Source organism: Mytilus edulis, chromosome 3 (genome assembly GCF_963676685.1).
Source record: "Mytilus edulis chromosome 3, xbMytEdul2.2, whole genome shotgun sequence".
Taxonomy (NCBI): domain Eukaryota; kingdom Metazoa; phylum Mollusca; class Bivalvia; order Mytilida; family Mytilidae; genus Mytilus; species Mytilus edulis.
The window spans coordinates 242,038-269,071 of record NC_092346.1 but is presented as its reverse complement, the minus strand read 5'-3'; the positions used below and the strand labels follow the sequence as shown (position 1 = coordinate 269,071).

The following is a 27,034-nucleotide window of genomic DNA, read 5'->3' as shown; positions in this document are numbered from 1 at the left end:
GGCGTTTATCAAATTTGTAAATAATCACCTGTGGAATACCACTTCCGTATAAAAGTTTCACAATACTTTGAATATTTTGAACACACAAATATGGGTCATAGATTTGAAAATATAGAAATTATGCACCGATTTATACGCTAAAATGTTTAATGTCCATTCTACATAGCTTGTGTGTGTGTTTGTTTTCGCGCAGCAAAGTTATTACCTACCTGTTGAAATAAATGTACAAAGAGCATAATATCAAATATGAACCTTAGTTTTTTGCCGCAAGTTTATAGTTTTCTGTTTAGTTTTAAATTATTATTTCTAAAATCCTGAACATTACTGACCAAAATCCACTAAAGGATCGCACTTGCTTCTTTGTGGTCGGCAGATCCTGCTTCACGTGTTCCACCTATCGTCTACAAACATGGGCAGAGTCTTATTCGGTTATGCCACATTCTAATGCAACGACGTTTGTAACGTTCATTTTGATTGGATAACGTCACTTATTTACATAGCATCAATTGACAATTAATGCTATGTAACGAACGCGCAAGCACAGACGGCATATTACAGATTTTAAATACATGTTTTAACGTTGTTTTCTTTCAGTTTCATTATAATGGAGATAACAATATTGTATCTTAAGCTCCGACGGCATCAATTGGGGATTTGATGGTCGCAAATACCCGTTTACTGTCTCCGCTAACGCGTCGTCAGTAAACTTAATTTGCGACCATCAAATCCACAATTGATGCCGTCGGAGCTTAAAATGCAATACAGTTATCTGCTAATACGAGGAAATGTGGAAAGGAATATGATTACAGTAATTCACTTTACATTTATATGAGATTGAATAATCCATCACGGTAATTGTTTAACATCAATTGTCATAATTAGCTTTGATTGAACAAATAAAGGCAACAGTAATATACCGCTGTTCGAAAGTCATAAATCGTTTGAGAGAAAAAAATTCTGAGTTACAAACTAAAATAAAGTTAATCAAATTAACTATAAGAGGAAAAACGAAACAACAGCAACAAAATGCAACACACACAGAAACGAACTATAAGATAACAACTGCTGTTTTTCTGACTTGGTCCAGGACATTTTAAGAAAAAATGGTGGTTTGAACCTGGTTTTGCGGCTAGCCAAACCTCTCGCTTTTATGGCAATATTAAATATAACTATAAAATGACAATATTACTGGATAGGACTACAGTACAATTAAATGCAAGAACATTCAGGACAAAGAAATACACAAATAAACATTACAGTGGGACATTTAGACATGCTTATAATTATCAAAAGTACAAAGCTTATAATTTTTAAAAAACACATTACGTGCTTTTCGTCTACATAAGACTCACCAGAGACGCTCAGATCAAAATAATAAAGAAAGCCAAACAAGTACAAAGTTCAAGAGCATTGATGGCTCAAAATTCTAAACAGTTGTGCCAAATACGGCTAACGTACACAATTTTAAAGAGAACAATAAAAAGAAGATTAACGTAATTTTACAACATATAACTGAATAAATGAAAAAAAGACAAAAGTCAATTTTAATTCGACGATGACGCCGCATTTATTTAAGCGTTTTGAGAACCAATTAGAGGGAATTTGCAAATCGGTGGAAGCTTGTTTCTGTTCTTTGGAAGAGGCAATGAAGTTGATGTAGTAGTCTGTTCTAAATCATTGATTTGATGAATATGTTTTGAAACTTTCTTCTCATTGCTTATTGGTGGAAGATGGTTTGATATCTTCTCCTTCCTATTGTTACTTTGCGGCAGATTATATGAATGTCCTTCTTTCATATCACTATGTAGTTGAAGCATCTTGTGATTTTTCTCCTCGCTGTTACTGACCGGTCGAATATTGTTTGATTCCCTGTTATGAATAGTTCTGATTGGTGGGATATTGCTTGCTTTTTTCTGATTTTCTGAAGTCTGACCCACTTTGTTCGTTGGAGAACATTTCTTTATGCATATGAAAACAAGAGGAATTATTCCGCCTACAGCAATCAGACAACCAACACCAATTATGATCCACACGATTATTTGACTTTCATCATCTACAAAACATAGAGTCTCTAGAGTTTGTTTTGTTATTTAACTGTTTAAGAAGTTGCTTCTGTATATGTGTCTTCGACAAAGGAAATATTTGATAGGTATCGCAAAATTTCACATTTTTTCATCTGTCGCTTAAAAGATGTTTGAGTACAGTGTATTTGACAAAGCTAGTAGCTGATGAGCTTGTAGAACCAAAACGAATACTGTAAATTCAGAAATTATTGCGAGGTTTTTATTATTGCGAATAATGCGACAGAGTTGTAAACGCAATAATTAAAACTCGCATTTTGTAATATTTTTACTGAATTAAGCATGATTTTTCTCAAAATCGTAAAAATTAAAATTTCATTCCAGTTTAAAATGACAAAATCGCAATAATAAGTGCTCGCAATAATTTCTGAATTTACAGTACACATATACTAGTAATCAATCACAGAACAGAATCAGAGCTTTGTTAAAGGAAAACGTTAGAAAAACGTATAAAGAAAACACCAGAATCATATCCTGGAACTCCAGAAACATGTTATCTTTTAGTGTAAAAACAACATTATTATTTTGAACAATTAATCATAATTATGTATTAACTGTAAATTAACACGTCTATAATATTAAAAAATCTACTGGGAACGTCAGTGTTATCAACGCAATCGTTGTAACAAATCATCAAAGAAACCAAACTTATTATTTGGATGGCCAGACGCGCGTAACGTCTGTAGAAAACTTACGTTATGTCTAAAACAAAAGGGTTACTGATTCCTATTTAAATGTAGAGCTATGTCAGTTTATAATTTCTGTCAAATTTTGCTCCTTTACCATAAAAATATAATCACAGTCCGCTATGTTACAATTTAAATAGAGTCAAATTATGCCTTCTTATATATTTCTGCTAAATTGTAGGACTTACAATTTTCAGTGTTGTTATCTTTTAAAGATGGAGTTGTTGTTTTACTTTTATGATAAGTACTGGCTTGTATCATGGTGACTGCTGAAAAAACATATTAAATATCCCTTAACATTGAAAAAGAAATATTGTTTGTTGTGCAATATCTGTGGACATCTAAAATCGATTTAGAAGAATCAGGTACTTTTTCAAAACAAGACAAAAATATAATGATGTAAAAGAGAGGCAACAGATACCAAGAGGGTCATTCAAACTCACAAGTTAAAAAAAAATGACAAGGCCGTGCCAACTGACGAAAACAAAATGATAAAAGATAAATAACAGTATACAAATCAAGATGAATCAAAGAATATAAATAGTGTTAATACATTTATTCTTACAAGTTAGAGTAAAATGGTTATATTAAAATTGAGAAAGGAAATGGGGAATGTGTCAAAGCGACAACAACCCGACCATAGAGCAGACAACATCCGAAGGCCACCAATGGGTTTTCAATGTAGCGAGAAACTCCCGCACCCGGATGCGTCCTTCAGCTGGCCCCTTAAAAATATGTATACTAGTATAGTGATAATGGACGTCATACTAAACTCCGATTATACACAAGAAACTAAAGTTAAAAATTATACAAGACTAACAAAGGCCAGAGGCTCCTGACTTGGGACAGGCGCAAAATTGTGGCGGGGTTAAACATGTTTATGAGATCTCAACCCTCCCCCTATACCTCTAGCCAATGTAGAAAAGTCGCATAACAATACGCACATTAAAATTCAGTTCAAGAGAAGTCCGAGTCCGATGTCAGAAGATGTAACAAAAGAAAATAAATAAAATGACAATAATACATAAATAACAACAGACTACTAGCAGCTAACTGACATGCCAGCTCCAGACCCCAATTAAACTGATTGAAAGAGTATGTCGTCATCATATGAATATCAGGCACAATCCCTCCCGTTAGGGGTTTAGTATCATACTATTATAAAATATATGAGGAGAACATAACCCGTGTCATGCCAACAACTGTGTTTTTTTTTTAAATGTGTTTAGTTCCGATGCAAAGACCCTATAAGTGAATCAATATTAAAGCCAAAATATGCAATCTTTAATGACCTGATATTGTTTATCATTAGAAAAAAGGGATGTATCCTTAACAAAAATACACGAAGTATAGATTCATAATAGAATATTAACAATATAGTATTTTGTTCTTTTGCTGTTTCATGTCGTCGATACCAAACGTTGTATTCCCTTTCCCATCTTGTCTACCGGCATCCATGCAATATCATGTGAGTTCTAACCAATTTAATTTGACATGCCCCAGTGTGCTAATAAAGAAATATATAAATGCATATATTTTTTTAACAATTAAAACCGTTTTTTTAAAGTCTGATTTGTCATGGTGTCTTGATTGATGTTAAGGTATTTTTTTCTGTTTTTATCTGCTTAAAGTTATATATCTGAAGCTACTCGACTTGTTTTAGATAATCAATTGGCATCTTTTCATTTGCTACAAGATAAGAGTTGTGGTGTTAAAGCCATTGACATAACTATCCAATATAGCGCAAATAATATGGACACACATGTAAGTTACCTTATGTTCTTCATCCATGGACACAAGAAATACCTTATACATGTTATATCTAAATAAATTCAAACCGGAAAACCAACAAATATGACAGACATTTACTAATTGCTTAAACTGACCTATATACTCCTGAGTTTGGAGAGACAGGGACAGAAAGTGTAGTCGGTTTACAAATATGTTAATGCAATAGACCAGTGTTATAACAACAAAAAATAAGACAATTTGTTTCTGGTTAATATCTTCACAAAATTCTGTTCAAAAATATCAAATATTAGATACATACTTGTACTAAACTGCCTGGCCGTCGTATCTGATCCAGAAGTTGTTTCATCAGTGTTTTGGGCATCGGACAGTTTAACTGTAATATATTACATGTTAGTATGATTTTTTTAATGATACCTTTAGCTACTTATTGTATTTTACTGCGTTAAATCAGTGTTATATAACAAAACATTTCGATTCAAACATGTCACCTGCACGGGCATTTAATTTATTTTACAAAAATTGGAAGATGTAACAAAATATTTGTATCTAACTTCATCGCAAAATTACTTTCAATTAAATATTTGATATATATAGATTATTACATTGATACAAGAGGATTATCGGATTTATTCAATCGAGATAGTTAAATTATTAATTTTAAAGTCCGAGCCTCGGCGAGCTATTAATTTTAACTATCGAGATTGGATAAAATCGATAATCCACGCGTTACTATGTAATAATCTGTTTCTCTAATGATTACAAGATAAATTTCCTTCTTTTCTAAACCAAAATCTCCTTCGAGTGCCTTCCACTTTCCACCAAGTTGTCAATTTCATTAACACCTGTTAGAACATTTTGATCATTTCAGGGAGCTGAGAAAGGTTATAACCCCTTGACTCAGCCAATCATCTTTTGAGATCACCGGCAACTACACGTTGATTAAATTTGTTTATACATACAATGGGTTAGGAAAGGGATATATTTCCATAGAATTAGAGAAATTTGTAATACATGTGTACATCAATTTTGTCATCGTTCTTGTATACAACTTATTAATTGACATTTTTAATTGATAAAACTTTCTTTTATTCTAGGATTTAACATGCGTTTAAAAAACAATAATTGCATTACATATATGTTGCTGAAGAATCCGTTATTTCGATTGGATTTAACCTTCATATATCCCGATGAAGTGTCACATTCCTGATGACAGTGCCATCACAATAAAGTGCGCAGGTTATTTGAAAAATGTTAAAGTTTCTGAAAAAAAATAGAGAAATGAATTTTTTTTATGACCCGATCATAGAAATATAATTATTTGGCACACATTTCTAGAATGAGGCGCGTCGCTTCCGTGCTTCATACAAAATGTGCTTCGGTCAACAATTTTACACTCTTATAAAATTACTAAAAGCAGCATTCATGTCATGAATGGTGTTCGTACACAAAACATAATTCGCCATATTTTGTATACTAGAGAAAACAAGAGGCTCTCAAGAGCCTGAATCGCTCACCTGAATTGTTTTGGTTTAATTTCTCATCAATGATTATTTTGGCTTTTCAATTTATTTAAATGTTCTTTGAATCGTCCTATTTTCTTCAAAAGCAAAAAAAAATCATTTTCTCCTATGTTCTATTTTAGCCATAGGAGCTATGTTTCTTGACATACAAGGAAATGAAATATAAAATTTATACTAGATACTCTGAAACTCTGAAACTCATTTAGCCTAAGTTTGGCTGAAATTGATACAGCAGTTTCATAAGAGAAGATTTTTTAAAGTAAGTCAACATAATGAACAAATTGTGAAAAAAGTCTTTAAAGGGCAATAACTCCTAAAGAGGTCAATTGACAATTTTGGTCAAATTGACTTATTTGTAGATCTTACTTTGCTGATCATATTTGCTGTTTACAGTTTATCTTTATCTATAATAATATTCAAGATAATGACCAAAAACTGCAAAATTTCCTTAAAATTACCAATTAAGTGGCAGCAACCCAACAATTGGATGTTTGATTCATCTGAAAATTTCAGGGCTGATAGATATTGACCTAATGAACATTTTTACTCCATGTCAGATTTGCTCTTAATGCTTTCGTTTTTGAGATATAAGCCAAAAACTGCATTTGACCCCTATGTTCTATTTTAAGTAACGGCGGCCATGTTTTTTGACGGATCAAAAATCAAAGCACACACTTTGTGCAGGATAATCTAAGGAACAACCATGCTAAGTTTTAACCAAATCCATTCAGTAGTTTCAGAGGAGAAGATTTTTTAAAGTTAGCAAATATGATGAACAAATTGTGAAAAATTGTCATTAAAGGACAATAAAACCCTTAAGGGGTCAATTGACAATTTTGGTCATATTAACTTATTTGTAGATCTTACTTTGCTGATCTTTTTTGCTGTTTACAGTTTATCTTTATCTATAATAATATTCAAGATAATGACCAAAAACTGCAAAATTTCCTTAAAATTACCAATTAAGTGGCAGCAACCCAACAACTGGATGTTTGATTCATCTGAAAATTTCAGGGCTGATAGATATTGACCTAATGAACATTTTTACTCCATGTCAGATTTGCTCTTAATGCTTTCGTTTTTGAGATATAAGCCAAAAACTGCATTTGACCCCTATGTTCTATTTTAAGTAACGGCGGCCATGTTTTTTGACGGATCAAAAATCAAAGCACACACTTTGTGCAGGATAATCTAAGGAACAACCATGCTAAGTTTTAACCAAATCCATTCTGTAGTTTCAGAGGAGAAGATTTTTTAAAGTTAGCAAATATGATGAACAAATTGTGAAAAATTGTCATTAAAGGACAATAACCCCTTAAGGGGTCAATTGACAATTTTGGTCATATTAACTTATTTGTAGATCTTACTTTGCTGATCGTTTTTGCTGTTTACAGTTTATCTTTATCTATAATAATATTCAAGATAATGACCAAAAACTGCAAAATTTCCTTAAAATTACCAATTAAGTGGCAGCAACCCAACAATGGTTTGTTTGATTCATCTGAAAATTTCAGGGCTGATAGATATTGACCTAATGAACATTTTTACCCCATGTCAGATTTGCTCTAAATGCTTTCGTTTCTGAGATATAAGCCAAAAACTGCATTTGACCCCTATGTTCTATTTTAAGTAACGGCGGCCATGTTTTTTGACGGATCAAAAATCGAAGCGCACATTTTGTGCAGGATATACTAAGGAACAATCATGTTAAGTTTCATTCAAATCCATTCAGTAGTTTCAGAGGAGAAGATGTTTGAAAAATTGTTAACGACGACAGACGACGACGACGACGACGACGTCGACGACGACGACGACGACGGACGCCAAGTGATGAGAAAAGCTCACATGGCCTTTTAGGCCAGGTGAGCTAAAAAGGAACAAATCGTTTATAACAGCAATAGATCAAACAAATGAATTACACCGCATTGCCTACCATTGACAGGTTGTGTTGAAGTTCCATATAAAGTCACAGACCATGAATCTAATGTCACTGAAAATTAAAAAAAAACACTTTTTAGGATGCATACAGTATTACTATAATTTGAGTTGCAAATATTAACAGATTTTGCTGGTGACTGTTTTCGGTTACAAGTACTTCATCTTGTATGTCTTTAATTCATTCCCACCGGTATAAGCATATTCTGATATTAGATATAAAGTAAGCTATCAGATGACTGTGTGGTTGTACAAATACGCAGCCACGTCCAGTTAGGACGATGATGTAAAAGTTGATGCCTCTTGAAAAAGAGTGCCATGTTCTCTGCACGTTTAAAACTCTTTGACAAAAGCTCTTTGACGGATCCGTATGTTACCTTTGCAAAGCTAAATGTCGTCCAAATTTACCCTAATTTTTAGTGGAAGTTCCTAATTCCTGCTCTGTATCCCTTTGGACCCCTACTACGGGACCTTCTTATTGTATATTTTTGTTATTATTTTTATTAACCATAAATGAAATATTTACCACTGGACGTTAGCAAAAACAAACCATTCAATTCAATTACTAGTATTTTGTTTTATTTTGTCGAAATTTTACTCTTGGTTCGTACTGTATACTGTTTTTTTTTTATCTTAAAGGACACCAAGTGTTCTTTTTTTCGAAGGTACTTGGTTTCTTCTTTTCTTGAATAGCAAAAGCAATAGTCATATATCCATGTAGAATATCTGCATATAGGTATGATTTTGGTACAAAAAAAAACAATATTTAAAGACCTTACTGTAATGTCCAATTTGTCGTTTTAAATTTGCTAGCTATCTATAAAGTACATCACCATACAAAAAGCGAGGATGTTGCATCTTTTAAGTAGTTCGTTTTATGTACTGTAATTTGTTTTTTTTTGAATATTTTCTAATATAATAGAAAATTTATTTTAAATTGTTATGAATTGATATGTTGATTTTGGAAATGGAAATGGAAAGGTTAAAAAAACTTGTTTGATGGTTTTGTTGAATGTGTGTAAGGTAACTTAACTTGTCTGATGGTTTTGTTGAATGTGTGGAAGGTTACATAACTTGTCTGATGGTTTTGTTGAATGTGTGTAGGGTTATATAACTTGTCTGAAAGTTTTGTTGAATGTGTGTAAAGTTAAATAACTTGTCTGAAGATTTTGTTGAATGGGTGTAAGGTTACATAACTTGTCTGATGGTTTTGTTGAATGTGTGTAAGGTTACATAACTTGTGTGATGGTTTTGTTGAATGTGTGGAAGGTTACATAACTTGTCTGATGGTTTTGTTGAATGTGTGTAAGGTAACATAACTTGTCTGATGGTTTTGTTGAATGTGTGGAAGGTTACATAACTTGTCTGATGGTATTGTTGAATGTGTGGAAGGTTACATAACTTGTCTGATGGTATTGTTGAATGTGTGGAAGGTTACATAACTTGTCTGATGGTTTTATTGAATGTGTGTAAGGTTACATAACTTGTGTGATGGTTTGGTGAATGTGTGTAAGGTTACATAACTTGTCTGATGGTTTTGTTGAATGTGTGTAAAGTTAAATAACTTGTCTGAAGATTTTGTTGAATGGGTGTAAGGTTACATAACTTGTCTGATGGTTTTGTTGAATGTGTGTAAGGTTACATAACTTGTGTGATGGTTTTGTTGAATGTGTGGAAGGTTACATAACTTGTCTGATGGTTTTGTTGAATGTGTGTAAGGTAACATAACTTGTCTGATGGTTTTGTTGAATGTGTGGAAGGTTACATAACTTGTCTGATGGTATTGTTGAATGTGTGGAAGGTTACATAACTTGTCTGATGGTTTTGTTGAATGTGTGTAAGGTTACATAACTTGTCTGATGATTTTGATGAATGTGTGTAAGGTTACATAACTTGTGTGATGGTTTTGTTGAATGTGTGTAAGGTTACATAACTTGTCTGATGGTTTTGATGAATGTGTGGAAGGTTACATAACTTGTCTGATGGTTTTGTTGAATGTGTGGAAGGTTACATAACTTGTCTGATGGTTTTATTAAATGTGTGTAAGGTAACATAACTTGTCTGATGGTTTTGTTGAATGTGTGGAAAGTTACATAACTTGTCTGATGGTTTTGTTGAATGTGTGGAAGGTTACATAACTTGTCTGATGGTTTTGTTGAATGTGTGGAAGGTTACATAACTTGTCTGATGGTTTTGTTGAATGTGTGTAAGGTTATATAACTTGTCTGATGGTTTTGTTGAATGTGTGTAAGGTAACATAACTTGTCTGATGTTACCTTACGGTTTTATTAAATGTGTGTAAGGTTATATAACTTGTCTGATGGTTTTGTTGAATGTGTGGAGGTTACATAACTTGTCTGATGGTTTTGTTGAATGTGTGTAAGGTTACATAACTTGTCTGATGGTTTTATTAAATGTGTGTAAGGTAACATAACTTGTCTGATGGTTTTGTTGAATGTGTGGAAAGTTACATAACTTGTCTGATGGTTTTGTTGAATGTGTGGAAGGTTACATAACTTTTCTGGTGGTTTTGTTGAATGTGTGTAAGGTTACATAACTTGTCTCATGGTTTTGTTGAATGTGTAGAAGGTTATATAACTTGTCTGATGGTTTTGTTGAATGTGTGTAAGGTTACATAACTTGTCTGATGGTTTTGTTGAATGTGTGGAAGGTTACATAACTTGTCTGATGGTTTTGTTGAATGTGTGGAAGGTTACATAACTTCTCTGATGGTTTTGTTGAATGTGTGTAAGGTTACATAACTTGTCTGATGGTTTTGGTGAATGTGTGAAAGGTTACATAACTTGTCTGATGGTTTTGTTGAATGTGTGGAAGGTTACATAACTTGTCTGATGGTTTTGTTGAATGTGTGGAAGGTTACATAACTTGTCTGATGGTTTTGTTGAATGTGTGTAAGGTAACATAACTTGTCTGATGGTTTTGTTGAATGTGTGGAAGGTTACATAACTTGTCTGATGGTATTGTTGAATGTGTGGAAGGTTACATAACTTGTCTGATGGTATTGTTGAATGTGTGGAAGGTTACATAACTTGTCTGATGGTTTTATTGAATGTGTGTAAGGTTACATAACTTGTGTGATGGTTTGGTGAATGTGTGTAAGGTTACATAACTTGTCTGATGGTTTTGTTGAATGTGTTTAAAGTTAAATAACTTGTCTGAAGATTTTGTTGAATGGGTGTAAGGTTACATAACTTGTCTGATGGTTTTGTTGAATGTGTGTAAGGTTACATAACTTGTGTGATGGTTTTGTTGAATGTGTGGAAGGTTACATAACTTGTCTGATGGTTTTGTTGAATGTGTGTAAGGTAACATAACTTGTCTGATGGTTTTGTTGAATGTGTGGAAGGTTACATAACTTGTCTGATGGTATTGTTGAATGTGTGGAAGGTTACATAACTTGTCTGATGGTTTTGTTGAATGTGTGTCAGGTTACATAACTTGTCTGATGATTTTGATGAATGTGTGTAAGGTTACATAACTTGTGTGATGGTTTTGTTGAATGTGTGTAAGGTTACATAACTTGTCTGATGGTTTTGATGAATGTGTGGAAGGTTACATAACTTGTCTGATGGTTTTGTTGAATGTGTGGAAGGTTACATAACTTGTCTGATGGTTTTATTAAATGTGTGTAAGGTAACATAACTTGTCTGATGGTTTTGTTGAATGTGTGGAAAGTTACATAACTTGTCTGATGGTTTTGTTGAATGTGTGGAAGGTTACATAACTTGTCTGATGGTTTTGTTGAATGTGTGGAAGGTTACATAACTTGTCTGATGGTTTTGTTGAATGTGTGTAAGGTTATATAACTTGTCTGATGGTTTTGTTGAATGTGTGTAAGGTAACATAACTTGTCTGATGTTACCTTACGGTTTTATTAAATGTGTGTAAGGTTATATAACTTGTCTGATGGTTTTGTTGAATGTGTGGAGGTTACATAACTTGTCTGATGGTTTTGTTGAATGTGTGTAAGGTTACATAACTTGTCTGATGGTTTTATTAAATGTGTGTAAGGTAACATAACTTGTCTGATGGTTTTGTTGAATGTGTGGAAAGTTACATAACTTGTCTGATGGTTTTGTTGAATGTGTGGAAGGTTACATAACTTTTCTGGTGGTTTTGTTGAATGTGTGTAAGGTTACATAACTTGTCTCATGGTTTTGTTGAATGTGTAGAAGGTTATATAACTTGTCTGATGGTTTTGTTGAATGTGTGTAAGGTTACATAACTTGTCTGATGGTTTTGTTGAATGTGTGGAAGGTTACATAACTTGTCTGATGGTTTTGTTGAATGTGTGGAAGGTTACATAACTTCTCTGATGGTTTTGTTGAATGTGTGTAAGGTTACATAACTTGTCTGATGGTTTTGGTGAATGTGTGAAAGGTTACATAACTTGTCTGATGGTTTTGTTGAATGTGTGGAAGGTTACATAACTTGTCTGATGGTTTTGTTGAATGTGTGGAAGGTTACATAACTTGTCTGATGGTTTTGTTGAATGTGTGTAAGGTTATATAACTTGTCTGATGGTTTTATTAAATGTGTGTAAGGTTACATAACTTGTCTGATGGTTTTGTTGAATGTGTGTAAGGCTACATAACTTGTCTGATGGTTTTGTTGAATGTGTGGCCGGTTACATAACTTGTCTGAAGGTTTTGTTGAATGTGTGTAAGGTTACATAACTTTTCTGATGGTTTTGTTGAATGTATGTAAAGTTACATAACTTGTCTGATGGTTTTGTTGAATGTGTGTAAGGTTACATAACTTGTCTGATGATTTTGATGAATGTGTGTAAGGTTACATAACTTGTGTGATGGTTTTGTTGAATGTGTGTAAGGTTACATAACTTGTCTGATGGTTTTGTTGAATGTGTGGAAGGTTACATAACTTGTCTGATGGTTTTGATGAATGTGTGTAAGGTTACATAACTTGTCTGATGGTTTTGTTGAATATTTGTAAGTTTACATAACTTGTCTGATGGTTTTGATGAATGTGTGTAAGGTTACATAACTTGTCTGATGGTTCTGAGGAATGTGTGTAAGGTTACATAACTTGTCTGATGGTTTTGTTGAATGTGTGTAAGGTTACATAACTTGTCTGATGGTTTTATTGAATGTGTGGAAGGTTACATAACTTGTCTGATGGTTTTGTTGAATGTGTGGAAGGTTACATAACTTGTCTGGTGGTTTTGTTGAATGTGTGTAAGGTTACATAACTTGTCTGATGGTTTACATGAATGTGTGAAAGGTAACATAACTTGTGTGATGGTTTTATTGAATGTGTGTAAGGTTACATAACTTGTCTGATGGTTTTGTTGAATGTGTGTAAGGTTACATAACTTGTCTGATGGTTTTATAAAATGTGTGTAAGGTAACATAACTTGTCTGATGGTTTTGTTGAATGTGTGGAAAGTTACATAACTTGTCTGATGGTTTTGTTGAATGTGTGGAAGGTTACATAACTTGTCTGATGGTTTTGTTGAATGTGTGGAAGGTTACATAACTTGTCTGGTGGTTTTGTTGAATGTGTGTAAGGTTATATAACTTGTCTGATGGTTTTGTTGAATGTGTGTAAGGTAACATAACTTGTCTGATGGTTTTGTTGAATGTGTGTAAGGTTACATAAATTGTCTGATGGTTTTATTAAATGTGTGTAAGGTTATATAACTTGTCTGATGGTTTTGTTGAATGTGTGGAAGGTTACATAACTTGTCTGATGGTTTTGTTGAATGTGTGTAAGGTTACATAACTTGTCTGATGGTTTTATTAAATGTGTGTAAGGTAACATAACTTGTCTGATGGTTTTGTTGAATGTGTGGAAAGTTACATAACTTGTCTGATGGTTTTGTTGAATGTGTGGAAGGTTACATAACTTTTCTGGTGGTTTTGTTGAATGTGTGGCCGGTTACATAACTTGTCTGAAGGTTTTGTTGAATGTGTGTAAGGTTACATAACTTGTCTGATGGTTTTGTTGAATGTGTGTAAGGTTAAATAACTTGTCTGATGGTTTTGTTGAATGTGTAGAAGGTTACAAAACTTGTCTGATGTTACCTTACGGTTTTATTAAATGTGTGTAAGGTTATATAACGTGTCTGATGGTTTTGTTGAATGTGTGGAGGTTACATAACTTGTCTGATGGTTTTGTTGAATGTGTGTAAGGTTACATAACTTGTCTGATGGTTTTATTAAATGTGTGTAAGGTAACATAACTTGTCTGATGGTTTTGTTGAATGTGTGGAAAGTTACATAACTTGTCTGATGGTTTTGTTGAATGTGTGGAAGGTTACATAACTTTTCTGGTGGTTTTGTTGAATGTGTGTAAGGTTACATAACTTGTCTCATGGTTTTGTTGAATGTGTAGAAGGTTATATAACTTGTATGATGGTTTTGTTGAATGGTTGGAAGGTTATATAACTTGTCTGATGGTTTTATTGAATGTGTGTAAGGTTACATAATTTGTCTGATGGTTTTGTTGAATGTGTGTAAGGTTACATAACTTGTCTGATGGTTTTGATGAATGTGTGGAAGGTTACATAACTTGTCTGATGGTTTTGTTGAATGTGTGGAAGGTAAAATAACTTGTCTGAAGGTTTTGTTGAATGTGTGGAAGGTTACATAACTTGTCTGATGGTTTTGTTGAATGTGTGGAAGGTTACATAACTTGTCTGAAGGTTTTGTTGAATGTGTGTAAGGTTACATAACTTGTCTGATGGTTTTGTTGAATGGTTGGAAGGTTATATAACTTGTCTGATGGTATTGTTGAATGTGTGGAAGGTTACATCACTTGTCTGATGGTTTTATTGAATGTGTGTAAGGTTACATAACTTTTATGATGGTTTTGTTGAATGGTTGGAAGGTTATATAACTTGTCTGATGGTTTTATTGAATGTGTGGAAGGTTACATAACTTGTCTGATGGTTTTGTTGAATGGTTGGAAGGTTATATAACTTGTCTGATGGTATTGTTGAATGTGTGGAAGGTTACATCACTTGTCTGATGGTTTTATTGAATGTGTGTAAGGTTACATAACTTGTCTGATGGTTTTGTTGAATGGTTGGAAGGTTACATCACTTGACTGATGGTTTTATTGAATGTGTGTAAGGTTACATAACTTGTCTGATGGTTTTGTTGAATGGTTGGAAGGTTGTATAACTTGTCTGATGGTATTGTTGAATGTGTGGAAGGTTACATCACTTGTCTGATGGTTTTATTGAATGTGTGTAAGGTTATATAACTTGTCTGATGGTTTTGTTGAATGGTTGGAAGGTTATATAACTTGTCTGATGGTTTTGTTGAATGTGTGTAAGGTTACATAACTTGTCTGAAGGTTTTGTTGAATGTGTAGAAGGTTACATAACTTGTATGATGGTTTTGTTGAATGTGTGGAAAGTTATATAACTTGTCCGAAGGTTTTGTTGCATGTGTGGAAGGTTACATAACTTGTCTGATGGTTTTGTTGAATGGTTGGAAGGTTATATAACTTGTCTGATGGTATTGTTGAATGTGTGGAAGGTTACATCACTTGTCTGATGGTTTTATTGAATGTGTGTAAGGTTACATAACTTGTCTGAAGGTTTTGTTGAATGTGTGTAAGGTTACATAACTTGTCTGATGGTTTTGTTGAATGGTTGGAAGGTTATATAACTTGTCTGATGGTATTGTTGAATGTGTGGAAGGTTACATCACTTGTCTGATGGTTTTATTGAATGTGTGTAAGGTTACATAACTTGTATGATGGTTTTGTTGAATGGTTGGAAGGTTACATAACTTGTCTGAAGGTTTTGTTGAATGTGTGTAAGGTTACATAACTTGTCTGATGGTTTTGTTGAATGGTTGGAAGGTTATATAACTTGTCTGATGGTATTGTTGAATGTGTGGAAGGTTACATCACTTGTCTGATGGTTTTATTGAATGTGTGTAAGGTTACATAACTTGTATGATGGTTTTGTTGAATGGTTGGAAGGTTATATAACTTGTCTGATGGTTTTATTGAATGTGTGTAAGGTTACATAACTTGTCTGATGGTTTTGTTGAATGGTTGGAAGGTTATATAACTTGTCTGATGGTATTGTTGAATGTGTGGAAGGTTACATCACTTGTCTGATGGTTTTATTGAATGTGTGTAAGGTTACATAACTTGTCTGATGGTTTTGTTGAATGGTTGGAAGGTTACATCACTTGTCTGATGGTTTTATTGAATGTGTGTAAGGTTACATAACTTGTCTGATAGTTTTGTTGAATGGTTGGAAGGTTATATAACTTGTCTGATGGTATTGTTGAATGTGTGGAAGGTTACATCACTTGTCTGATGGTTTTATTGAATGTGTGTAAGGTTATATAACTTGTCTGATGGTTTTGTTGAATGGTTGGAAGGTTATATAACTTGTCTGATGGTTTTGTTGAATGTGTGTAAGGTTACATAACTTGTCTGAAGGTTTTGTTGAATGTGTAGAAGGTTACATAACTTGTCTGATGGTTTTGTTGAATGTGTGGAAAGTTATATAACTTGTCCGAAGGTTTTGTTGCATGTGTGGAAGGTTACATAACTTGTCTGATGGTTTTGATGAATGTGTGGAAGGTTTCATAACTTGTCTGATGGTTTTGTTGAATCTGTGAAAGGTTACATAACTTGTCTGATGGTTTTGTTGAATGTGTGTAAGGTTACATAACTTGTCTGATGGTTTTGTTGAATGTGTGTAAGGTTACATAACTTGTCTCATGGTTTTGTTGAATGTGTAGAAGGTTATATAACTTGTCTGATGGTTTTGATGAATGTGTGGATGGTTACATAACCTGTCTGATGGTTTTGTTGAATGTGTGGAAGGTTACATAACTTGTCTGAAGGTTTTGATGAATGTGTGTAAGGTTACATAACTTGTCTGATGGTATTGTTGAATGTGTGTAAGGTTACATAGCTTGTCTGATGGTTTTGTTAAATGTGTAGAAGGTTATATAACTTGTCTGATGGTTTTGATGAATGTGTGGATGGTTACATAACCTGTCTGATGGTTTTGTTGAATGTGTGGAAGGTTACATAACTTGTCTGAAGGTTTTGATGAATGTGTGTAAGGTTACATAACTTGTCTGATGGTATTGTTGAATGTGTGTAAGGTTACATAGCTTGTCTGATGGTTTTGTTAAATGTGTGTAAAGTTACATAACTTGTCTGATGGTTTTGTTGAATGTGTGGAAAGTTAAATAACTTGTGTGATGGTTTTGTTGAATGTGTGGAAAGTTAAGTGCAATAAGTCTAATAAGTATGTTTTGTCAATGTTATGTTATTGCCTTAACTCACCAATAGAATGACCACCAGCTGATCCAAAATATAAGTTCCATGATCCGATTGGATTTTCCCACCAAAAATGAACTGACATGAAAGTCCACGAAAGTGTACCTGCATTATTGAACTTATTAGCGTCATTGATTCTTACATGTAGTAAGTTACTGTAGGTTGCACTAGGTGATAATAAGTAAATCTCCGTCACACCACGGTAACTACTGTAGGAAAATGTGATATCAATAGTCACGTGTTCAAGGAATCTGATTGGACAATCAGTTGTCACTTCTATAGTGTCTGTTGAAAGTGCCTCACCGGATGTTTTCCTGTAGTTAAAACAGAACAACTGTTAGGAATTACAACTATGTACAATGATTGACTGTATTTGTTAAAGACTACATACAAAAAAAACTCATCATAGATACCAGGACTAAATTTTGTATATACGCCAGACGCGCGTTTCGTCTACAAAAGACTCATCAGTGACGCTCGAATCCCAAAAAGTTAAAAAGGCCAAATAAAGTACGAAGTTGAAGATCATTGAGGACCAAAATTCCTAAACGTTTTGCCAAATACAGCTAAAGTATTCTATGCCTAAGGTAGAAAAGCCTTAGTATTTCAAAAATTCTAAATTTTGTGAACAGTAAATTTATAAATATAACCATATCAATGATAATTCATGTCAGCACAAAAGTGCTGAATACTGAATAGTCTGAGTACAAGGATAAAGATTTAAGTTTGCAAAGAATGCAGCAGTTTAATATTTCCAGAACGTGATTGCCTTTGTTAGTCTTGTATTATTTTAATTTTAGTTTCTTGTGTACAATTTGGAAATTAGTATGGCGTTCATTATCACTGAACTAGTATATATTTGTTTAGAGGCCAGTTGAAGGACGCCTCCGGGTGCGGGAATTTCTCGCTACATTGAAGACCTGTTGGTGACCTTCTGCTGCTGTTGTTTTTTTCTATGGTCGGGTTGTTGTCTCTTTGGCACATTCCCCCTTTCCATTCTCAATTTTATTAACCATGATATTAAACGTTATCAATCAACGGAGAAAGCAAGAAAAAAATATTCCAGTTGTCAACTTGTAAAACTATATAATTTCAAACGTTCCTGTTTTATTTTTCTCTCTTAATAAACAAGGTTTTTTTGTTGCCTAGCTATAACAGAATTAAATCATAATAATCTTATCATCTCCTCTTCTCCTAAACATCTACATAAAAAATGCAATAGGTTTTAAAAATTTGATTTTTTTTATAAATCGTCATTTAAAGAAATATGTTTTTGCAAATAAGCAAGAAATTAACTTACAAAGATGGATTCCTTGTTATAGAAGTGTATATCTGTTGGTCCGGTACTGTATTCCATATTTGAGCTTGAGTTACCATGGCAATGGCGTTCATTAAACCAAATCCTAGTACAAGACTGACTGAAAATTATTTACATTACTCCGGCTAACAAAGTCAAATTAGATGAATAGAACAGAAATATTTTTAACCCAAATCCCAGGAATTGTTTTATTTTTGATAACTTGTAAAGGGGATAAAAGTTTAAATCCGTGTTAGAATATGCATCCAATTAATTACTGTATCATATATTCAAACATCAAACACTAAATTCAAGACAATGTACTTTATTTCACTTAGATGTTGACAGCTCAAATACTTATCCTATTACATCCGTGTACAGTAAATGGTAACTTTTTTTTTCTAAATAATATGTACAAACTTAAATTAAATCAATTGTTATGCCATTGAACATGAAAATCTTTATCTTAATCTAAATGCCTTCTGCATTAGAAATAAAGTCCCGTCACATCAGTTGAGTTTTTACTCAAAATAAACTCATATATTTCATAACAATTCTACTATTTTTTACTATAATTTTACAATTGTTTTCTAATTATTTGTCCATTTTACGATCTCATTATATAAAAATAACGTTGATGAACATTGTGTCAATTTTTTTTCTGCATCGAACAAGATCCTTATCAACAAGTCCTCTGTATTGGAAAAAATCGATTTCTGATTTATTCTTAAAATGGAAGTTGGCAAAATCAAATTAAAAAAATAACTTTCATTTTTCAGAATTGTAGTGCATGTGCCAATTCCGACGTTTTGTACAGACAACATGAGATACTACGATTCTAATCTTTGTGGAGCGTTAATACATAAACCACTTATCGAGAACCGATGATTCTAATCTTTGTGGAGCGTTAATACATAAACCCCTTATGGAGAACCGATGATTCTACATCTATATAAAGTGTTGTTTTCCTATCTAATATTCTACATATTGATTATTGGAAGATTTTTCTGTTTCGTTGACAGTACCACGATGTATAACATTACTGTCGAGGCTCAACTATCTATTTGCGTTTCATTGTTTTTTGATAATTCTATTGAGCTTATGATATTTAATTACATTCTTTGTTTGCTCCGTTTGTTGACCAATCACCAATGCTATCGTTTAATCCATTCCTAGAGGATGTTAATACAATTAGATGTTGAATGTCCCTCCATGTTAGTTCTGGACTTAAAAAGAAAGCTGCTTTATATCAGTTTGAACCATATAGGCGAGTTCGTAACAAAGTGTAAAGAGAACAGATAAGGGGAGAGGTATGATCATGCATTAAGATGTAGTTTGAAATTCTGAAAAGTAACTGCGTTAAACTGTTCTAGAGGATTTCATAAAGTAATAGATTTATATGTAATCTACAAACTTTTCAGCATCTCTCACGTAATAACCATCGTGGTACATACAAAAATCAGTAGCAAAATATACTTTCTGATATCGCTTTCACAATTATCGAAATTTTAATGAAAATTCTCAAAAATGAGGCAAATTTTGCAGATTGTGACAATTTTCCTTAATCTTTAAAACGTTTGAAGTATTTAAGAAAACCATGCAATCATATTCTATTCAGCACAAGCATGTGTAGGTTATTATTACCGAAAATCATGCAATCATATTCTATTCAGTACAAGCATTTGTAGGGTATCATTACTGGAAATCATGCAATCATATTATATTCAGCACAAGCATTTGTAGGGTATCATTACTGAAAATCATGCAATCATATTATATTCAGCACAAGCATGCGTAGGTTCTCATTACTGAAGACCATGCAATCATATTCTATTCAGTACAAGCTTGTGTATATAGGTACTCATTTCTGAAAACCATGCAATCATATTCTATTCAGCACAAGCATGTGTAGGTTCTCATTACTGAAAACCGTGCAATCATATTCTATTCAGCACAAGCATGTGTAGGTACTAATGACTGAAAACCATGATGGTGTTGTTTTTTCTATGGTCGGGTTGTTGTCTCTTTGACATGTTCCCAATTTCCATTCTCAATTTTATTTGCTAATGATTTTTACCAACACATGCTGTTATTTTATTAGTTGTTATAAGCCAGGCAAAATGTTTATATTGTTGTGGCACTACAGGTTATCTCAGTAGTGCTTGTAACTACTCAGACGGAACCGCTTGTAAGTTCATCTTTTTCTATGTGGCTATGCATATGGTCACCAATTACTCACTACTTTGAGTAACCCTTTTTAGTCTTAAAGCTCTGTGTCTTGGTATTTATACATCCATGCCTATCTGATATTTAGGGTTGACCGTTCCCTATGAAGTGCAAAACCAGAATAGCGCTTCGGACGCACCATTAAAAAAAGTGTTATTTTTGACAAAATAAGAGTTAAATGTAGTGTAATCAAAATTAACCAAAACAAATAATAAAAAAAAACATAATATTGTAATTTTACTTGGCTTGTAAGGTAAGAGCAATAATTCCAGTTGCAATCGGTGTGGAAAACGACGTTCCTTGAACATTTTCATCAGAACACTCTGAAAATATAGATGTTGTGATCTGAAAACATAATATATATAAAATATTATGATTAAGATAAATATATTTTACTTCAAATTATGTCAAAATGTAAAATCATCCATGTAAAACAAAGACGGCTAGATACAACAACTTTACCGTAAATGTTTCTATTTATCTGTATTAGTTTTAACAGGGTATGAATACGACTTTATCAAGTAATTATCTTCGCTTACTGTCCACTGGCAATTATTTTATACATTTCACGATTATAAATATTACTATTGAAAGTTAGTCTAATTAGAAGGTTTTGTAAAGAATGTCAATTTGTGGACAGCACGGATTTGCATCCGGGTGCGGGAGTTTCTCGCTGCATTGAAAACCCATTGGTGGCCTTCGGCTGTTGTCTGTTCTATGGTCGGGGTGATGTCTCTTTGATTCATTCCCATTTCCATTCTCAATTTGTTTTTAAATGGTTCAGAGTTTGTGATGTTTGTTTGTGTAACAGTTGTTGTTTTCTTGGGTTTTATTTTTGAAAGGGGGTATGGGTTGGAACGCGCAGTCTTGCATCATACGTAAAAGTCCTTACTCAGAACTGACTTGAATATATTCATGAATCCTGCGGCCATATTTTCATATTTTTTCAGGTAACCATTTGAGATTATTATCATAGATATAGGAAGATGTGGTATGAGTGCCAATGAGACAACTCTCCATCCCAGTCATAATTTATAAAGGTAAAGGTTCGGTATTCAACATGGAGCCTTGTTTAATTTAATTAAAAACTATTAAAAAGATGTAGTTTGCTTGCAAATTATTCAAAGACGATAGACTAAAACATAACTTAGTGTAAAACAATCCAATGGTGAAAATCAACGCCTTTGCTTGATTAAGATAAAACAATGAACAAAAAACAAATGAGATAGCCACCTACGCCACATACGAATTTAATTGTCTTACCAAATATCTATCTTGCTCACTCCCGCCATATGTCGCCGCTAATGCTGCTGCGCACACTTCTGAGTACCATGCGTTTTGTCCTTGTTGTACACTTGTTATTCCTATAGTATATATGCTGTTAACATAACCATCGGCGTTACAGTTATCTTGTGACCCACCGTTCCCAGCTGCCCACGTGTAAATGACGCCTTTTCCGTTTCTACCCTATTAAAAAATGTTTGCATATATAAACCATCACAAATAGAAAAATTTGTACAATATAAAATTAAGGAGATGTGGTATGAATGCCGATGAGCAACCAAATAAAGTGATGTAAGCAATTATGCGACCTTCAAAAATGAGAGAAAAACGCATACGTTATAGTCGGCTATAAATGGCCCCGGTATGACAAATATGAAACAATTCAATTGAGATTTCTATCGACCTTAATGCTAACAAAACGATTCTGACAAGCCTTTCGACATCTAACGATAGAAATAATAATTAACTATCTAGTGGACCATAATATACTACTTTTTACTATAAATGTCTGGTTATTTTGATTGTAAAAAGGATGCTAGTGGATCTACGTTGTAAAAGTATATCCTATTCTTTTTTTATAAATGTAAAAAAAAAGGTATTTTAATTTAAAAATGTAATGATCGACCAAGTCTTTGGGTTAAAAAAAAATATATACATGACCGATGGTTTATAAATTTGGCCATGTCGAAGGGAAATGTAAGAGACAATCACCAATCATCTAATATGATACCTAATCATGTGATATCACCTTATACAAAATGAGAACAGCGAATCTTATAAGAGTAGCCGTTTTTGAAAGGAGGATAAAGCGTACACTACCAACAATTTGACTAGCGTTTACATGTACATTAAATGCCGCTATAAAAACAGTACTTTTAGGAAACATTACTAATCAGTACATTAAATGCCGCTATATAAACAGTAAGTTTAGTAAACATTACTAAACAGTACATTAAATGCCGCTATATAAACAGTACTTTTAGGAAACATCACTATTCAGTACATTAACTTTTATATCATTTTCAGTAATGTTGGGAAAAAGTTGATTACAGTACTGAAAATTACAGTCATTTTTCAGTACTGAAAATTTCAGCCATTTTTCAGTACTGAAAATTTCAGCCATTTTTCAGTACTGAAAATTTCAGCCATTTTTCAGTACTGAAAATTTCAGCCATTTTTCAGTACTGAAAATTTCAGTCATTTTTCAGTACTGAAAATTTCAGTCATTTTTCAGTACTGAAAATTTCAGTCATTTTTCAGTACTGAAAATTTAATTATTTTACAGTACTGAAAATTCCATCATTTTTAAGTACAGAAAGTTGTAGTCAAATTCAAGACCTAATAAAAAAACTCGGTTATGCTATCACAAGGGGCCCTATCACAAATATCATAAGCCCCAAGGGTGAGTTGGGAATAGAAATATGCTCACTTGGTCCTGTCCCGATCGGCAGTAAAAAGCTTGTTAAAGTGGGGCGTCCGTCTGGCTGTGAAAGATGTATTAAATTTGCAGCTACGTCCTGTCAGAATGCATATATCGAGGTTTAATCCAATGCCTCGAGTAAATAGAGTGACAAGATCTCTGTTAAGAACCCTTGCAACAACTCTTCTTGTTGCATGGCAAAATTTTTGTCCCTTACTTATATACCTTTATTTTCCAGTGGAAGTCGAAATTCCCCCTGATCATCATCGGGATGGGCCTCTATTATTAAAAGACCTACTAGTACCTGTTGTATTTATTGTTAACTTGTTCTCGTCCAGAACCATCGTGAAATATTTGCCACTGGACATAAAGCAATCAACAATCAATAAAAATTAATCATCAACAAATATCATAAGTTGGTTTGGGATAAAAACAAGAATTTTATTTTAAAACTCCATGGCTATATTTAATCTTTCATTTCAACACATTAATACATTAAAGCGGATTCTTTTGATGAACTTTATGACCACATTCGTTATGTGCCTGTTTCAAGCCACGACTTCTCATTTTTGATTGTTGTTATTTGTTGTATGTCATAACTGGTGTTATTCAATGTTTTTGGCGTAAACCAGTGCGGGTTTTTTTCCTGACGATTAGTTTCGCTAGTTATCAAGATGACTTATACAGCTTTCCATGCGCAATGATGTTTTCATTGATGATTTATGTGAAAGGCGGAAAAGGAGCCGTCATAAAAACAGTCAAATTCAATCACATTAGCAACAAATACAAAACTATCAGACAGGGGTCACCAATACAGTTTTTCAATATTAAGCAGTCAGCACTATACAAGAAGTTCTGAATAGGTCCGAGAGAAAAAAAAAAGATGTCATCTAGATGTAAAACACAATGTCAGAATATCGTTCATCAAACTAAATGTATAACTACACAAAGACATATCTATAACATGACTTCGTCCGACTTGGGACAGAGGTGCATATAAATATGGTGGGTTAAACCGATTTTGTCGACGTCTGACGTTGAACATTATGGTTATTTATATAGTATCCTTGTTCTGTTGTTGTTCGTTGGGAGGCATACCACATCTCCTTGTTTTATTAATAGAACTAAATATGTAGATTATATATATGCAGTCGTCTATATTAAAACTGTTGCTCTTTCATACTTTCTTGTAGCACTTGAAATGCAATGACGTCTTTAATATAGTTCACGTTTCTCTTATAGATAGAAAAGATTCTGTTGATACCATGACAGTTTGTTATCAGTAATAATTTAAAAGTAATTCAAAAGAATAAGCACACGTTTCAAGATATTTTTATAACATTAAGCTTGGATCAAGTCAGGAACCTGTAGTCTAGTGGTTGTGGTTGGTTCATTTCGGTAATATTTGTTGTTTGTAAATTGTTTTGTTATACATGTACATTAGGCAGTTAATATTCTGATATGAATTGTTTCATATTCATATTTCACATGTTTAAACCTTTTATAGCGACTTTTACTCACTCTATGAAGGTCGTACAGTCGACTACAATTGCGTATTTCTACCTAAAACTTTGGTGAATTATTATAGTTGTATCATCGAAAATTATAACAACATTCCTTATTTTTACCAACACTGATATTTTCTATTCAACGGCAAGAAAATAGAACTTTGCTTGTATTTGTTCTTTGTGTGGTTTTAATATAGCATAAGAATTTTGACAGCAGTAGATTTTGAATGAAAATCTGGACTAATTTTTAGGGTAGTAAGGCAGAATCCAATTAAAATACATAATTCTAAATATGAAAAGAAATGTTAGTTAAATCTCCACAAACAGTAACACTTCTACAAAAGATATTTCAGTCTATTACTAATTGGAGTCTTATTAGGTTTTCTTCATCTTTTACGTTACAAGTAAAAGAGTGTTCAAGTGCAAAAAAATGATTTTTTTTGTCCTTGACCTAAAGCACTTTCAAAATCACGGTTAGTGTAAAAGATCTAAACTACAGACAAATTTTCTACCTATGAACCCAAAATGAATCGATCTATCACATGATTTTTTTTAATTGGAAATGAACACGAATCGAGTCTTCACAAGAATTTAACGGTAACTGAACATATTGTAGATAATATTATAGAAAGTAAATATGACTTTTTTTGGTCGTGAGCATGTTTTATACAACCTATCTTTATTTCTTTCTTGTTGATCAAATTTATTGGTCCTCAACAATTAAAGTCAGTCAGCTCTAACCAATAATGTCTCAGACAAATACAACTTATAAGATGCAACGAGAATGCTCAAGCTGAAACGTTTCGCCTGCTTTTATATTCACGAATTATTTTATGCTGATAGACCAAGGTTAGTTTTAGTACAGGTGTCACATACATCACACATTGTCAAAGATCCATGAAAATGAAGTCAATGTGAGATAAACCAATTTAAGTCAGAAAGACATGTATAGCTGACAATCATTATACACGCGTAATATAGTTTTTCTATTGCTTATTTCATACAAGAAACAGCCAAAACAATGAAAATTACCAATTGACCAATGAACCATGAAAAAAATAAAGTCAAGGTGACTCGTCAGATGACCCCTGCTAGACAAGACATTTAAATCATAAAATCATTTCATACACTATATCTAGTTTTATATACTAGTATTGCTAAAAGAAATAGACAAAAAAAACTAAATTTAACATTGACTAATGACCTGTGCAAATTAGACAAATAATAGTTCACAAGACACATAGAAAACTAATGACTAAGCAACACGAATCCCATCATGGGTTTGATCTCGGGTGCTCCTGAAGGGTATGCTGATCCTGTTCCACATATAAATGTAGCACCCATCCTGTTGCTCATGTTATTACAAATCCGTTAAATAGTCCAATTCGGTAGTTCATTAATAGGTAAGTGGGAAAATAACATAATAAAAATAGAAATTTGTTTTCAAGCAGTTGCTTGACAATGAAAATGAGGTCAAGGCCAACAGACATAATACAGACTTTCGTTATACATGTATAAGCCACAAGGTATGAAGCCTCCAGTTAAAGTCAATTACCATATAAAATATCAAGCTCAATACAAATAGCTAACGCCGTAGGATTGTTATCTGTATCTTTCGCATGTCACAGGCATGACAATAAAGCAAGAAGACAAGCAAAGTCATGTACATCGATGACTCGCATCCTGGATTTTAGTTGTATTTGTTGATCAACTTTGAAACAAATTACTCAGGGAAAAGGGTCTTACTTGCAAAAGACAGAACGAAAGATTTTTTTCTAATCCATTTATCAACTTAATATTCTAAAAATAATTTATTCAAACGCCTGTACCAAGGTAGGAACCTTCTCATTGCTTGTCTCATGTCCAAAAAGACATAAAAAAAATCTTTGTTGATTTAGTTTTCATTCACAATGCAGAGCATGCTACATGTATCAAGTGTCGATGGTATGTTTCCCTTTTGATTTTTGTTTGGTGTTTTTTATCGATTGATTGCTGTCGGATACGAATCCGTTTTTTTGGGGG

The 27,034-nt window shown here is 33.1% G+C and overlaps 1 protein-coding gene across 1 annotated transcript; it reads right to left on the bottom strand.

Moving 5' to 3' along the window:
- Window positions 1–1,571: 1,571 nt before the first annotated feature.
- Window positions 1,572–23,155, bottom strand: LOC139518192 (furin-1-like). The gene is made up of 10 exons (XM_071309877.1): window positions 23,150–23,155; window positions 22,064–22,267; window positions 21,042–21,145; window positions 19,691–19,800; window positions 18,578–18,695; window positions 17,284–17,591; window positions 7,973–8,029; window positions 4,818–4,892; window positions 2,956–3,036; window positions 1,572–2,053 (listed from the first exon to the last, which is right to left on the bottom strand). The coding sequence occupies exons 1-10, from the start codon at window positions 23,153–23,155 to the stop codon at window positions 1,572–1,574; spliced, it is 1,545 nt and encodes a 514-aa protein (XP_071165978.1).
- Between the last annotated feature and the right edge of the window lie 3,879 nt (window positions 23,156–27,034).

Bases quoted from the DNA above. Each gene is read 5' to 3' on its own strand.
- LOC139518192 (XM_071309877.1), bottom strand. The intron at 18,696-19,690 runs GTAATTAAATAT...AATAATTTTCAG, and splicing joins AAACGGAGCAAACAAAGAAT to TCAGTCTTGTACTAGGATTT. The intron at 2,054-2,955 runs GTAAGTCCTACA...TATGTTTTGTAG, and splicing joins AGATAACAACACTGAAAATT to ATGATGAAAGTCAAATAATC.